At 39.2% G+C, this 14965-nt stretch overlaps 1 protein-coding gene across 1 annotated transcript in view; it reads left to right on the plus strand.

Moving 5' to 3' along the window:
• Window positions 1–1724: 1724 nt before the first annotated feature.
• LOC143410712 (protein ITPRID1-like) overlaps window positions 1725–14965 on the plus strand; it is a 47825-nt gene continuing 34584 nt past the window's right edge. Inside the window, 3 exon segments of the mRNA XM_076871484.1 lie at window positions 1725–1822; window positions 2961–3072; window positions 3189–3249. Of these exon segments, the coding sequence (XP_076727599.1) occupies window positions 1725–1822; window positions 2961–3072; window positions 3189–3249 (271 nt within the window).

The raw sequence follows: 14965 nt of genomic DNA on the forward strand, positions 1-14965 counted from the left end.
ATCACCACTCCTAATAGTTTCTCTCATGGTTTAATAAATCGCTTTTTCAGTATTCTATATTCTTAACTATATTGGAGGTACCCTGAAAACTGGGACTAAAACTTCCATCTCTGCATTTATGTACTTAGGGAACACTTGATGAATGCAGGAATGAAATCCCTCCCTTGAATCCACAAACTTAACCAAAGCTTTCCTTCCAATACCCATGTAAGGACTCTCACCTTAAGGCTCAATCTTCTCACATCTTCTTCCTTCTTTGGAATTTTATTTTAACAATCACCTTCCCTTTCTTCTACCCTCAGACATCTCTATAAGCTCTTCCCTTTAGATACTCACCGAACATACCCACTCCCAGAAGGTCTCCTCTCCACAAAGCCTCTTGTGCCTGGTTTGCTCTCTTCATTCCCAGTGACCTATAGACTGGCCCACAGCAGGAAGCTCATCCTCTCAGACTCCACCTTATCTCAGTTACTACTTCTGGGCATTGATCTCACCTGCCCTCCTAAGTCACCCCAACAATATTTCAGCAGCTAGTTATTCTCTCTACTTCTCTATACTAAAACTAATACTCTGAAAATTGCCAAAGCCTTCCAGTCTGATAACCATTAAACTTCACCCACCACTCCCAACATCAGCACCATGACATGAGTTTTCTACATTCTTTAATTTTTATATGAAGCTCCCACCCCTCATTCCTGCCTCTCCCTGTGTATGACCTGATTCCAGTTTTCCTTAAAGTTCTAGCCTCTGTTTTCTTTCTTTTCACATGCATTACTCCATGAACCCACCATAAGACATGAACAATAATTTGATCTTTGATTTGTCTTTTGCCAATCGGTGTTTCTCTTCTCAAGTCTGTTTTAGTATTTTAAGTTTTTCCTGGTTATTTCCTAGACACCTTTTATTTCAACAGCCTGCTCTCTCCTCCAGTATCTCACTTAACCTCATTCCCTCAAGATATTCTATTCATTTTTGTTTCTTTATATGTTAGTGGGACTACTTTCCCATTTTTATAAATTTTGCAGATTGCTAGGTCTCAATTCTACTTGGAAAAAATCATTTCACATGCATAATTCAGTGAACTTCAGTCAATTTGTTATTGCTAATTTCCAAATCTTTCACATGTAACATGAGCACCAGAGGTTCTCCAGTTCTGGACCACTCACAGTGGTTCCTGTGGCGAGAAGTAGAGGTTCAGTTTGAAGACAGAAAGAAGTGAAATATAGTTTCTTGTTGTCATAGGAAAGAGTAGAATGAATCAATAGCAGGACTTAGGAAGTTTGAAGGTTGGTGATAAGCTAGTTTGTGGGGAAGAGAAAGGGGCATTCTGAGCAGATCAATTGTGAGGCACTTTAAAAAGTTTGAAGAATATATGGTAGGTCCACATTTGAAGGAAAGAGCTTTGTGTAATTTGTTGGGTCGATTCACCTTGGACAAGCTCATGCATTGGCTACAGAACCTGTATTCTGAATTGCTATGCTATATTGTCTCCTCAGATCACTATCTACTAAGATGACCTATTACCACCAAACCTGACATCGGTCCATTGTGGACAGAACACAGCCTCACAGTTTTCTCTACACCCTGACCCAGAAGCAAGCTATTTCTAATTTTCCAAAACCTTCTCTCTTTTTTTCCTAATAGTAGGTATTTTGAATGCAAACTCCAAAATAGGATCCTTGTCCATTTCAGAGAACTGGACAGTCCAAGTAGATAGCACAGGGATGCCACCTTCTGGATTCATGATGAATGTGTTCGTGGTGGGTAGGACTTCAGACAAGGGCTATGTGACTAGTGCTACTTCTGAGGAACAAAGGGAAAGGTTTGGGGAAGCAACCTGGTAAAGGAACTAGAGATGTTTCTTTGAACTGATACTCAGGTTAGGTGGCAATGAGGGTTGAATGTGTGAGGCAACAGAAGAATTCCAGGATAAGAAAAAGCATGTGGGTCCTCATGACACTAAAGGAGGGAAAATTTATATATCATGATATTTGATTATTCAATGAGTTCACATTGACTGATCTGGCTAGTGTCTGAGGAGAAGACAATATTTCCCAGAGAAATTCAAGGTGAGTCCTCATAGTTTTTACAATGTATTTCCCCTTGATTTTGAGTTGATGCTGCCCAAATCTGGTCTGAGTCCTAGAGATAATAATCACTTGACATGTATTTATGTGAATGCATATAAAAATAGCTTATGGATATTTCAATTGAAATTTATTGGGAATCAACCACTATTGTCTACCATGGAAAGAGGAAAAGAAGCTGGTTATATGCTTATTGCATCTAAGTATCTTGTTTGAGGCTGTTCCCTGAGAACCATAATCCTAGCAACTATTCCTGCTATAGGGTGAACTGATATAGCACCCTTGGAACAAGAAGGACAAGTTCTAATATGCAGCATGGTACATGTGCCCAACAGATTAGCACTATTTGTTATTACAAAAGCATTTAGTGATAGAAATTCTCGTAATAAGAATAAACAGTACATTGGAAGGAGAAGAGTCCAAAGGAATAAATGAGGGGGAAATAATCTCCATAAGAACTGAATTTTAATATGACAAGTGTAAAAACTCATCCTTATTCTAAAGAAAAAAAATCCACCCAGTGGTTACACAATAACACTCATTTATTTGTTATTAAATACTCATTAAATCAATAACTCATCAAATGACTATTGCTTATTTATGATATGCTCAACTTTGGGTAATACATGGGGACAAAATTATCATCCTTGGATCAAAGTTACTTCTAGTCTAATGAAGGAGATAGCCACCTAGGTGATCTAATACAGTGTTTTCTGTATTCTAATACTAGTGTGTGCTCTTTATATCTTAGGAATGTAGAGAGGAGGAGTACATGTGTGTGTACACGTGATCGCTGATTAGGGTTTGGGGTAGGAAGAGATAGTAGTGTTCAAGTAATACTTTATAGAGACAGCAATGATTATGCTCCTTCAGGGATGAGGAGGATCTAGTGATCTATGCAGATGAGACATGGAAGAACACTCCATGCCATGTACAGGGACCAAGAGAGCCCAACCAGCTTGGGGACGATGAGAAGTTCCACATGGTATAGGAAGTGGAGGGCATTTGGATGAGAGAGAGGAGATGAGTCTAGAGAAGAAGCCAGGCGAAGATTATTAGGACCTTTCTGTTGTGCTGACAGCTTTGTGTTTTATGTTTTAGGCCAAAAGACCACTTAAAATGTCTTTCCAGGCTGTTTATAGTGTTGGCTGTATTATTGAAGGTTATTTAATTTTGCTATCGCCAACAACAAAAACAAAGGGGGTGAATAAGCTCATAAAGCATGTCAAGATAGGACAGCAAATGGGTACTCTCCAAAACATATGAGAGTAAGTAAAAAAAAAGCACAAGTGTAATGAGCAAAGATAAAAATAATGGAACAAATAGGAAAGTTACTTGCCCACAAAAAGGGATGACAGTACCGAGTTACCCTTAAATACTTACAAAATTCAAACAGTTTGTGACCAATGACTGCTATTCCTAAACTGGTCAACCCTTTGGCAAGACCCATTTGGTCCCATTCTGGCTCCATGTTTTAGCTCTGCTTAAGACATAAAGATCAAACCTTCCTCTGGTCATGAGGGTAATTGGCAGCTGCAGCTGTGGCCAAACTTAATTGCACTCTGTCCATTTAGGCTATGGAGGGATGGCCCCAGATACCTCCCCAATGCTTGCATTCCTTTCTCAGCCTCAATTCTAGCTCTTTAACACCCACCACCCAACCTCAGGGAAGACTGATGACTACTGTGTAACCAAAGGTTCAGGTAGGGTAGTTTGGGTGCACTGTTCTAAATGTGCTCATCACTTGCATATACTTCTCTTTGCCTTTTGCTCTGTGCTTTAAAAATGATTTAATGAACCACATGGGTGTGCATCTCAATTTGGACTATGAGTGCTTCTGTTCTGTGACCTCTGGGGCAGGCTGTCTGTACTTGAACTGTGATTTCCCTCATGCTACCAAGAGGGATACAATCAAATGATTATTATCTTAGAAAACAAATCACACTGGCACTTGAGGTATAAATCCTACAAGCTCAGGAGTGAGGTTGGGGGGGTCATCAAACCCAACTCCTGACAGCTTCATGCAGCCAAGGATATGCCATGTAAATTTCTCAAGGGGCATTTAGATAAGAGGTAGAAGTTCCAGGCATGCACAGGAGAAAATGTCCTGGAGAACTGAATTCTTTATAACTCAACCCAAATCAACTCAACTTACAAAATTCATCAGTCAATGCAAAAGCTTCCTAGAGGAAAAAAATAAGACCCAAAGTCAAAAAAAAAAAAAAAAAAAAAAGAAAGATTGAGATTTCTGTGTGTCCACCCAGGATTATCTACTAGTCCTGGAGGCCTGGAGCTCACAGAGATAACAGGCCACTAGGATTACAACACAGTTTATAATCTCTCATAAAGACCCTCAGGGTGCCCTTAAGAAAAAGAAACCAGTACATTAAAAATGCCAGGTGGGAAACAGGCATATGATAATGCAAATGCCTCGTGATCCATAGTGAGCCAGCAGGGTTTGAGAGAGAACACAGGATTTAAGCTTCAAATTTCTGCTCCAGTAGGTAATAGCTACATGACCCTGGACAAGTGCCTAAATATCTCTCAGCCTCAGTCTTGTCTCCAAGTTGCAAAATAAAGTATGAAGAGGGATAATTAACATAGGAAAAGTGTCTAGTATAGAGTCTCCTCTATATTTCTCCTTTTCATATTCAATTCCATGTACATTGATAAAGGAATAATTAGCAACTCCTATCCTGGCTATTCCACAGTCTACCCAGATGCCAATAATAATTGATTGTGCAAATGTAAATGCTTTTTCTATTTCTTCAGTCTCTGATTTACACCAATGTTAAAGACACATTCCTTCAAGTAACTTAACAATGCTGCTATGTTGCTAAGGAAACTTCCCTAGAGATAAGCAAGGCTAGCATGGGGTCATTTGGATTTTAAGCAGTCGGGTTTTGGAGAAACTCCAGCAAATTCTCCTCTCAAGGGAACCTTTTTAGGCCATGAGATTTAGGCTGTCTTATATAAGCTTACAAAATTCTAGCAACATCGAGTTCAACCTTAACACCACTATGTATAGTCAGTGTCATTTTTATGGTCCTATGAGGTGGAGAATTTCCCAGTGATTGCTTTCCTTCCAATTTTGTTATAGCCTCACATGATGTCTATTTCTCATTGTTCTTTCATTCTTTTTAAAAATTGTAATATTTTGAACCTAACAAAAAATCCTATTAGTGTTAGATTCTGAAAATGGGAACATGAGTTTGGGAGGCCATTATCATGTGATGTGCAATTTAGATGGGTAATTTGCCCAAACAATAAAATTGAGCAGCCTTTTTCTCTTCTACTATAAAGGAACATTTCCTCAGATAGTTCCCTGCTGTTTCAAAGAGTGATGCAATGAAAGAAGAATCTTTTAGCAGTAGAGGCATCATCTCCTGCAAGGGTAGGGTCAGTCAAATTACATGCAATTGATATACTGCCAGAATAAATGGAGGTACCTCCAAAACATTTGTGAAGTGACCTTCAAAATGGAGATCACAGGAACTCTAGAAATTTAGAAGGTGCCTTCAAGATGATTGACTACTTCAGTCCTCCTATGTCTTAGATGAAGGACCTCAGTGATGTGGCCAAATTTTCAGAACTAGCAACAGAATGGGTATTCCAGATTCTGGGAAATAATTTTAGTGACTTTAAAGACAAAAAAAAAATCTTCAGCCTGGGCCCATGAGACACCTGGTGTTAAATGTTATGTATAATGTCTTCTTTTAAATTGAACCATAATGGACATATGACAGACTACATATTTTTTAAATTACATAATTCGATAAGGTCAGACAGGTGGGTAGACTCATGAAATCATCACAAAAATCTAAATGAGAAATGTATCCATCTCCCACCAGTTTCCTAGTGTCACTTTGTAATCCCTTTCTGTGGCATCTCCCCAGGCAATTAATGGTCTGTTTTCAGCTGTCTTCTCTAGATGTAAAAAGGAGGTGGGTTTGGAGAACCCCCCCGTCGACACACACACACAGACAGACACTGATGGCCTCTATTTTAAATATGTCCTGAATATTTCTGTCATATGGGAAAAACAAAAAACTAAAACGTCAAGAGAGAAAGAGCTTTGCTTTTCAATTGTAACAAAATACCAGCAAAAACCTCAAAACAAAAACAAAAATTCGAGATGTTGACGGGATATAACACAGAAATTCCCAGATAATCAGAAATGTGTACATAGGTCTCCAGAGTCAGCAGAACAGATTCAAGCATATATTTCAAACCCGCATGTCCACAGCCCTTTGAATCCAAAAAGATAGGTTTTTGTTGATCTCTATCACTTATAAACTGCCACAACCTCTCAGTGATATCATGAGCTGAGACAATTCTGTCATGCAAGCCAGGTTTAGTAGTTTTCAAATTCTAATCATAATTAAGTGCCTGTGTCTGATGCCTTTCCCATGTACCCTGTAGCCACCTTTCTTGGCCCAGAGAACATTGAAGTAAATCAATAATTAAGCCCATTATTTTCTCAAACAACACACTTGGGTCTCTACCCTCAGGAGACTGTTGTGTGTTCAGGGTCCTGGAGTAGAGGCATCACTAGGCAAATTGGAGAAGCAGTAGGTTTGCAATCTGTTCAGGGGACTGGTTTCCTCTCTATAAATAATGTTCTAGGTGATTCAAAGGAGAGAGATTAAAATATTTTAGACCAAGTGTGCAAGGCCACCCCTTGGATTGTCTTTACATGTGTCCCCTCTGGTCTTGCACACACATCTGCCCAAGTTTAAAGCATTGCCTAGAAAATGAATGTATATATGTATAAAAATACATCATAGCGTTTAAAGAATAAACAATAGAAATACACTTCAGAGTGATAATAAATTTAACAAGTCTCTATTCCAGAGCCAGAAGTTCAGTGTTTCAAATTTTATTTTTTTAGTTTTGGGGTTTATTTTTTCCTTGTTCTCTGGTGCCCTCCTGTGTTCTTTTCTGAAATAGCACTTGATTTACAAAACAAGTAAGCTCAAAGAATAGTGACTCTTTGATAGCATAAGTGACCCAATTATATCTCAGTCTTCAGGATGTTTCAAGAAACGCATTCCCGTGCAAATAGTAGGTACTTAAAAGTGGTTGCAGACAACTCCAGATATTTAGTCCATTGCCTGCCAAAGAGTAGATACTTAAAATAAAATAAAATAAAATTGTAAAATGGCAATCTAGTAGACATAGATGCAGTTAAGTAGAAGAGTCTGTTGTATCTTTTGGGCATTTTCTATTATATGCATATTAAATGTATATAATGTGTATACTAAATGTATATAGCATTTCCAAAATGCTTTATTATCTTAGATTATCTTGAACCTACTTTCTAAACTATAATAATAACTATTAAAGTCCTTCATTGATTTTTTCATGCATTCTTTTATTCAAATATTTATAAATTTTAAACTATGAGCCACAATCTGTTTTAAATGACAGGAATTCACAAAGAATAGCATAGTTTCTGCTCCAGGGAAACACACAGTCTAGTCATGGAGACAGTGAAGTGGCCCCACCCCATCAGTGTCAAATGGAACCCACTTTAAAAGAGATATGCATTGTGCATCATTGGATCATGAAGAATAAGCAAAAAAAAAAAAAAACCCTAAAGACCTCTATTTATGCATCCCTGAATATTCCTTTCTTATGGAAAAAAAACCTAATTAACAAAAAGAACAGAAAGAGCCTTGTTTTCCAATTGTAACAAAAAACACAAATAAATACACTAAATTTGAGATAATTGGTATCAAAGAATTACAGCTACAAACACTGGAATTGCCTGTAGAATACCTTCTTGTCCCATGCCTAGATTCTGAGTCCCTGAAGGATGTGTGGGTATCTCATATTTGTTCAATCCAACAATTTTTAACAACTCTGACTAGCACATAGAAGGTAGCCCAGATTTTAACTGAGTCACTGCTCTCTTCTTTATATTGGTTTCTACCTCATTAACCAATTAAAAGAGGAGAAGACTAAATGAAATATGTAAAAAATCCTCTCCCCACTCTCCTAAGTGAGACACGAGAGCTAAGTTCAAACACCACTTCTCAGCCACATTGCACAAATGAGTCCATTTCTTTTTGCCTATCCTCAAGGTCCTTGTCCACTTCCCACATCTCATTGACACGGCATTCATTCCATAGGAATGGCATCATCTAGTGATCTTGGAATATTTTATCCATTGCAATCAGATTGCCATATTGGATACTTCAGTCATGTTTATTAACCCTCATCCTTCAGGATTCTTCTAGATCAAACACAAATATTGGATCAATTTTCAAGGGTCCTTTGCTAAAATCTAAGACCATAAACTATCATCTCTTTGAGGATGGAGACTTGTCTTTCCTTGTTCCCTAATATATGACTCAGAAAAAAGAGGAATTCAAAAATATTATTGCATTAACCTGAACCCAGTGCTGGCTGCAAACTCCTTCTCTGGCCAGAGTCCTAGAGTGACCTCCCTCATGTCTACCTAATTCCCAACTTCATGTTCTTTCTTCTAGTCAAATGGTTTCCTTGGCTCTCAGCATCACGAGCTCTTTCTGCTCTAAGAATTTGCTCTTGACTTCAGTGTTCCTGAGACAATCTCTAATCACTTGATTGCAATATTGCACACCTATTCTTCTTGGAATTACAGCAATACCAGCTCCTCTGGGATGTTTTTATCAAGACAACATGGTCTAATGTGGAGAGACTGGTTTTCTCAGAGCTGAACACTGACCTTGGGTTCTACTTCTACTTCTGCTGCTTCAAGTAAAGCACTGAACACTATTTGGGTCTCTACTATGAAGAGGACTATTATCACTCACAGTCCAGAGCCTTCAAAGTGCTTAATGAATGCTGGTTTCTTGTCCTTACTTCCCCATTGATCAACATCATTCTTTTTCTTAATATCACAAAGTTCTGGGGTCACTGTAGGCAAACTCATTATGTCCTTGTTTTAATTTTCTCATTTGATCTTCTAAGGGCAGAGGCCATTATTTATTTATGGTAGGATGAGTTTAGTATTTTAGACATTCAGCTGTGATTGATTCTTTAGACCATTTCTCCCAACAACCAACTCTCTTGCCCAATCCTGCTTGACACCCCATGAAACTGACTCATCCAAATGAGATCTTCATTAGTTCCATATCCAAATAATCTGAAAAATCACAAGAGGTGACTAGTTCTGCCTTACAGTGAAGGATACCTCAAAAAAATAGATGATTTCAAGTTGTGAATCAATGATAAAGTAAAAGTCAAAACTCTTGTGTATGTGATTTGTGTTGATAATGCCATCATCATATGCCCTTGATATTGCTTATGAAAATATTTTCTTTAAACCACTTTAAAGAGGTCATCAAGATGCCTCTCCCCTTTATTCTTACTATTCAACCCATAAGTTATGAATTTCCCAGTTTCCACATTATTTTTTTGAAGGGAATTTAAAGAAAATTCTAAACACGGTATGCCCTCGAGCTCTGTGACTACATCCAAGAATATCACCAGGATCTGTTGTTATCAGCTAAAGTAGGGCTCACTGAGCCTTTCCTTCTGTCACCAATACAGCCTAATATAATGGTAAGAGCTTTAGACAAATAACACTTTGGCTTCAATGCTGGCTCCCCACTTTGGTTGACTTTGAACTTTGAGGTTCTCGTTGCAAAGCATCCACTATTTTAGAATAAGTATCGAAAAATACCCTTCCTTCTTTCCTCTCTGCCTCAGCTTAAATGAGTGCTTTGCCCTTTCTGGTGTGGCAATAGCACTTTATACTATTATATATATGTTTCCATATCTGTCTCCCCCAGACTTGAGAGCAGAGATCAAGCCACATTTGTCTTAATAACTAAGCATAGACACAGAATGTCTGAGACACAATAGACATTTAATAAATGCTTGTTAGACTATTTCTTCCTAAAATACCATTTTACATTTGGGCACAGGCACTGCCAATGGAATTTTTCAAAGTTTTAGTAAAGCTCTAAGAAACCATTTACCTGTCACCTTACTGTGCCAGGAGCATGAATTTTCATGATCTTCTCTCTCACTGCCTGAATCAGACCATCCACTTAGGCACAGGAAGCCTGGCTTTTTACATTACTAGCTCAGTTCCTTCTTAATGTCTCTCTGTCTCCTCTGCTGACACAGAGGTATAAATTATCGGCCAGCAGGAAGTCAAAAAGAGTTTTAAAATCCAAGCGATAAATAAGTGTGAGAAAGCTGCCAGAATTTTTAAATTCGGCAATTATCTAGAATGGTTCATTGCCATCTATTTAGAAAAGATTTACATAGATTGATATCTGTAGTAATAAAAATGAAAGTTAACATTTGTTGAGCACTCACAATGGCCCCAAAGCACTTGACGCTCATTATTTCACTTAAGCTTCACAAAAGTATCATTTCGCTTTTATCACTCTAGGCCTTTCCTAAAGATGAGGAAATGGAGGTAACAAGATGTTTAGTCATCTCCTCAAGGTTAAACACTGTAATAATGGAGCCCAAATCTGCAGGAGACAGTCCTACTTTAAAAACCATATCCACCTTCTCTTGGCATTCCTCTGAAAGCAGATCCTGAGACAGGGATTTGGATGCAGGCAGTTTTGGGAAAGTGATCTCAGGAAGCAGGCTGCAGAGGGGCAGTGAGACAGAGAAGAGAAGAAGCTAAGTTGGTGACCAGGCTATTGCTATGGACAACTAGGATTTGGTCCCAGTCAGAAACCTCTAAGAGATGTAGGACACATCTAGAATCATCTCTGAGAGAAAAGAAAACTGAGGTTTCATCTACAAATTCTAGCCCTCATTTATGTAACAGTTTGGTCTACCTTTTTGGCACTTGTGGCTCACCTTGAGCATGGACAGGCAGGCTCTACTGGTCAAGGAACATCCTCAGATACAGAGACCCAGGTAGGTACTGCTTTGCAAACTGTCTACAGGTAACCTCAAGATAGGCTGAGAGGATACAAGATTGGAAAAAACCTACAGCAGTAACTAGGATGCCTTTAACCCTTTAGCTATTCTGAAGAGAGGAAGCACACAGAGATAAGTCTGCATGCACCAAGGAAATAACACATTGGCTTTTTACATTACTAGCTCAGTTTCTCCCTGCATTAGAAATGCCAGCCACAAAGTTTCTAAGAAATCAATGTTTTAATGATCCTGGCCTTACAGATGAGGAATCTGAGGCACAGACAGTTTAAGTCACACACACAATTCTGTAATTTAAAAGCATCATAAGCAGAGATTCCGTTCAAGGGCTCAAACTCTGAAAAGTTCGCTCATTTGAAATAATGGCATTATGGAGAGTGCGACCTGCCGAAGTTGCCCTGCTCTTTTGGCCCAGCTGCTTTGGTTGCAATTGTCACTGCCTTCTCAGATAGCAGAAGACACAAGCTTTCTGCTCTTTAAACCTCCTCCTCACAATGTCCACCCTAAGCAGCCTCACCATTTCCATGTCAGAGAAGAGCCTGGAGCACATTGGGGACTCAAGAACAGAGTTCCAAAGTGTCAGGGACTGTGTGACATGGGAGACGTATTCTCAGAGGCATCAGGAAGGCAGACTCTGGGAGGAGAGGAGCTATGTACCGATGGGAACCCAACAGTATACCTGGCACATCGTCAGACTTTGGAAATTTTAAGCAATTCCATATTAGCAAAAGCGCTTGATCTAGATTCGGAAAGAACTGAGTTCAAATTTCAGCTCTTCTAGGACTAACGCTGTGATCTTGGGAATTCCCTCAATTACGTAAGGAAAACGGGAACAAATGGAATGTTAACATTGATTGAACACTCCCTATCTCAGCACAAAAATTTTGGCATGATTTAATTATCCATTATCTTATTATTTCTCCCACCAAAGGGTGACGATTATTAGGCCCTTTTCGAGGATGAAGAAATTGAAATTTTTGAAGTGTCTATCACTTTCCTAAAGTCACACAGCTGGGAAATTAAGGCATCTGTGCTGCTAACATGGTGCTATTTATTGCTCTTCTTGGAGGGATTTTTCCAAGGCCTAGCCTGGTACTTGAGGTAAGAGAAGGTTCAAATGGAAGCTGTGAGTGAGCCCACTGGAACAGCCCCTTTCAGTGAGAATGTCTGCACACTATAGTTCAGTTTAAAGGCACCTCTCAAGACTGCACCAAGTCCCACCGCCAACTCCAACAGGCACACTCCTTGCAGAGGTGCCTGCAGAAGGCTTGGAAAAAGCACTGACTCATAACAGGTGTGTAAGGGAGGAACCATCACATTTGGCATTAAATTTTCACATTATTTTTCCAGTTCTGCACATGTGTACATCAAGAGGATTCCTATAAGAGAATTCTTGGGCAATTACATTTCTACAGGGCTACCGGTAAACTTTTGTTTCCTCCATATAGCAATGTGCATACAAGAAGTATATAATCAATGTTCCCACTAGTCCAATGCACATACATCCTTTCTGCCACTGCAGAAACTTACTTCATTACAGCTCTTTCTGCTTTAAACTCCATAGGTAGCTTAACAATTGATTTCTAGACAGACTTTCACAGCTTCTGGGGGATATTATCTCTGTTTGTTGGAATCTTTCTTCACTTAGAAGACAACCAAAGAGGTCCTGAAATGACTTTGAACTTGCCAGTGTGCTCAAATAAATCAACTGATTAGAAACACAACTCTCTGTCCCTGAGCCTTGCTGCTATTAGAATTATGAAGATGAAGCTTTGGCAAAGCTGCAGGCTCATGAATACCCATGGTAGGCTCTGAACTTTTTAAAAAGGGCACTTTTGCTTTCCTGTAAGTACTTGGATGTAAATGTGTGCCTCCATCTCCCTTATTTCTGAGACTCACTTGAGGTGACATTTCCAGGACCTAGGCAATTACTTGTGAATTGCTTACGAGCAGCATCTAATTTGAACAAGTGTTATTCAATTTCCAGGTATTACATCAAGTTTTGTTGTCCAGTTCAAAATTTTTTTAAGTTCATGTATTTAGATTCCATAGAATGATGTGTTTTACTGCAACACTGTTTTTGGAAATTTAACACAATTAATAGGCTAAAAATTATGAAGTAGACTGCTAAGGGAAGTAGGTATGCTACCATCATGAAGACAAGACAGGAAGTTCTTGAGCTTGGGTTCAGTGGAAATGCTCTCTCTGTCCTTACAATAAGCCACCAAGAAAGCTAGCAGATCAGAGTTAAAGCCTTGGCTCTGGGTGAGATGGCACCAGGTCAAGTCCTGGTGTCTGTGATTTCTGTCTGTGTGATCTTGGGGATATCCCTTATCCTCTCTTCATCAATTTTTAAAAGTGGGGATCATGATATTTATCTTACATGTTCACTTGAGGACTTCTTAGCAAAAAAACTGGCACCTATCAAACCCATGATAATTGTTTGCCATTATACCCATATGCATTAAAGATCTGAATAATGCACTTGAAAAAAAAACACCTTCAAATTTCTTTACAGAGATATGGCACTATTAGATTATGAAAAGCCAGAAGGAGTTGGCTAGGGAAACAATGACAATCTGGTAAGGGGATCACACTAGTGCTTCTCTTTTAAAAGCCCCTCTCACCTGAGGTTTCCTATGAGCATTAAGCAACATGAAGCATGTATGACCCCTGCAAAGTATCTGGTACACAGTCCACCATCAAGTGCTCTCGTGAATCTGGCAACCTAATGGTGAGAAGCGGAGAAAAGCAAGAACTCCACCCAAGATCCTGGATGCTCTTCCACCTCGGGGCATTTCTTTGATTCCTCAATTCCTTCTGTCTTACAAGAGCAGGAGCACTGACTAAAGAATGCCCTCTGTATTGACCTGTCCATCAATGTACAAAACAGCACATCGCAGCCTTCCCCTCTAGGTGAACTCCTAGCCCCTGCGGAATGCCACTGAACAGTGGAACAATCCAAATCCTTCCCAGGTTTGGAAAGATGATTTGAATATAATGCGCCAATCTCCTTTTTCATTTCTATGCTGATGCCTTTAGTGTATCCAACACACTCAGACCTTCAACACAGCTGTTCAGGAAATAAACTGCCACATTCAACATCCAGAATGGGGACTATAAAAATGCATTACATCTCCTTGTCTTTCTTTCTGTAGCTAATCTGAGTGCAGCAAGAAACGCACAGCCAAAAAGGATTTAGCAGGATGTGAAAGGTCAGTCATGGGGTCAAGCAATCAGGTGTGCCCACCCATGAGCAGGTGCTTATATCAGAGCTCAGTGTCAACCAGACAGTTCCTCTGAGGGGGTCCTCAGAGACAAAGAGGTCACAACAAGCCTGCTCCCTGCTCTCTAGAAAGGCAAATACCACTTTAGGCAGAAATCATCACCCCAACTGTGTATGCCTGATATATCTTGCCTGCAAGATGAGATGCCACTCTGTGAAATCCCACGGGAGGGAGAAAGACTGCTGTAACTGCATCTGCAGAACTCCCTCCACATGGAAGCTGCTGAAGAACACTTATCAGAGAAGCCAGATGAATCCTAATGCGACACATTCAAAGCCCCTGCACCAGCTGTGTCTTAAAGGGATAAAGGTCTATAAACAGGATGAACTTTATCTAATAATCAGCCTTCTTTACCATACTCTGAAACAAACATTTTTTTTTTTTTTGCATTTGTGACTTTAGGCTCAAAAATGGAGGTGATATTTTAGCAAGTAGAGCACTAATTCAAGAAGTTCATGAGGTAAGATTTTGAGATAAGTATATTCAGAAACTAATTATATCCTAGGAAATTCAAACAGCTAAAACCACAGATTGGAGCATCCTGATTTAGTCACAAAATTGACTAACTTGGTCCCAAACTCATGGTGATCACTCACGTTTTTTAAAAGTGGAAAGTATCCACTCAAAAAGTGTAAAGTATCCACATAAGGCAACTGTGTTTGTCAGTTTGCTGTGACTGTGACATAAAAACCT

Source organism: Callospermophilus lateralis, chromosome 11 (genome assembly GCF_048772815.1).
Source record: "Callospermophilus lateralis isolate mCalLat2 chromosome 11, mCalLat2.hap1, whole genome shotgun sequence".
Lineage (NCBI taxonomy): Eukaryota > Metazoa > Chordata > Mammalia > Rodentia > Sciuridae > Callospermophilus > Callospermophilus lateralis.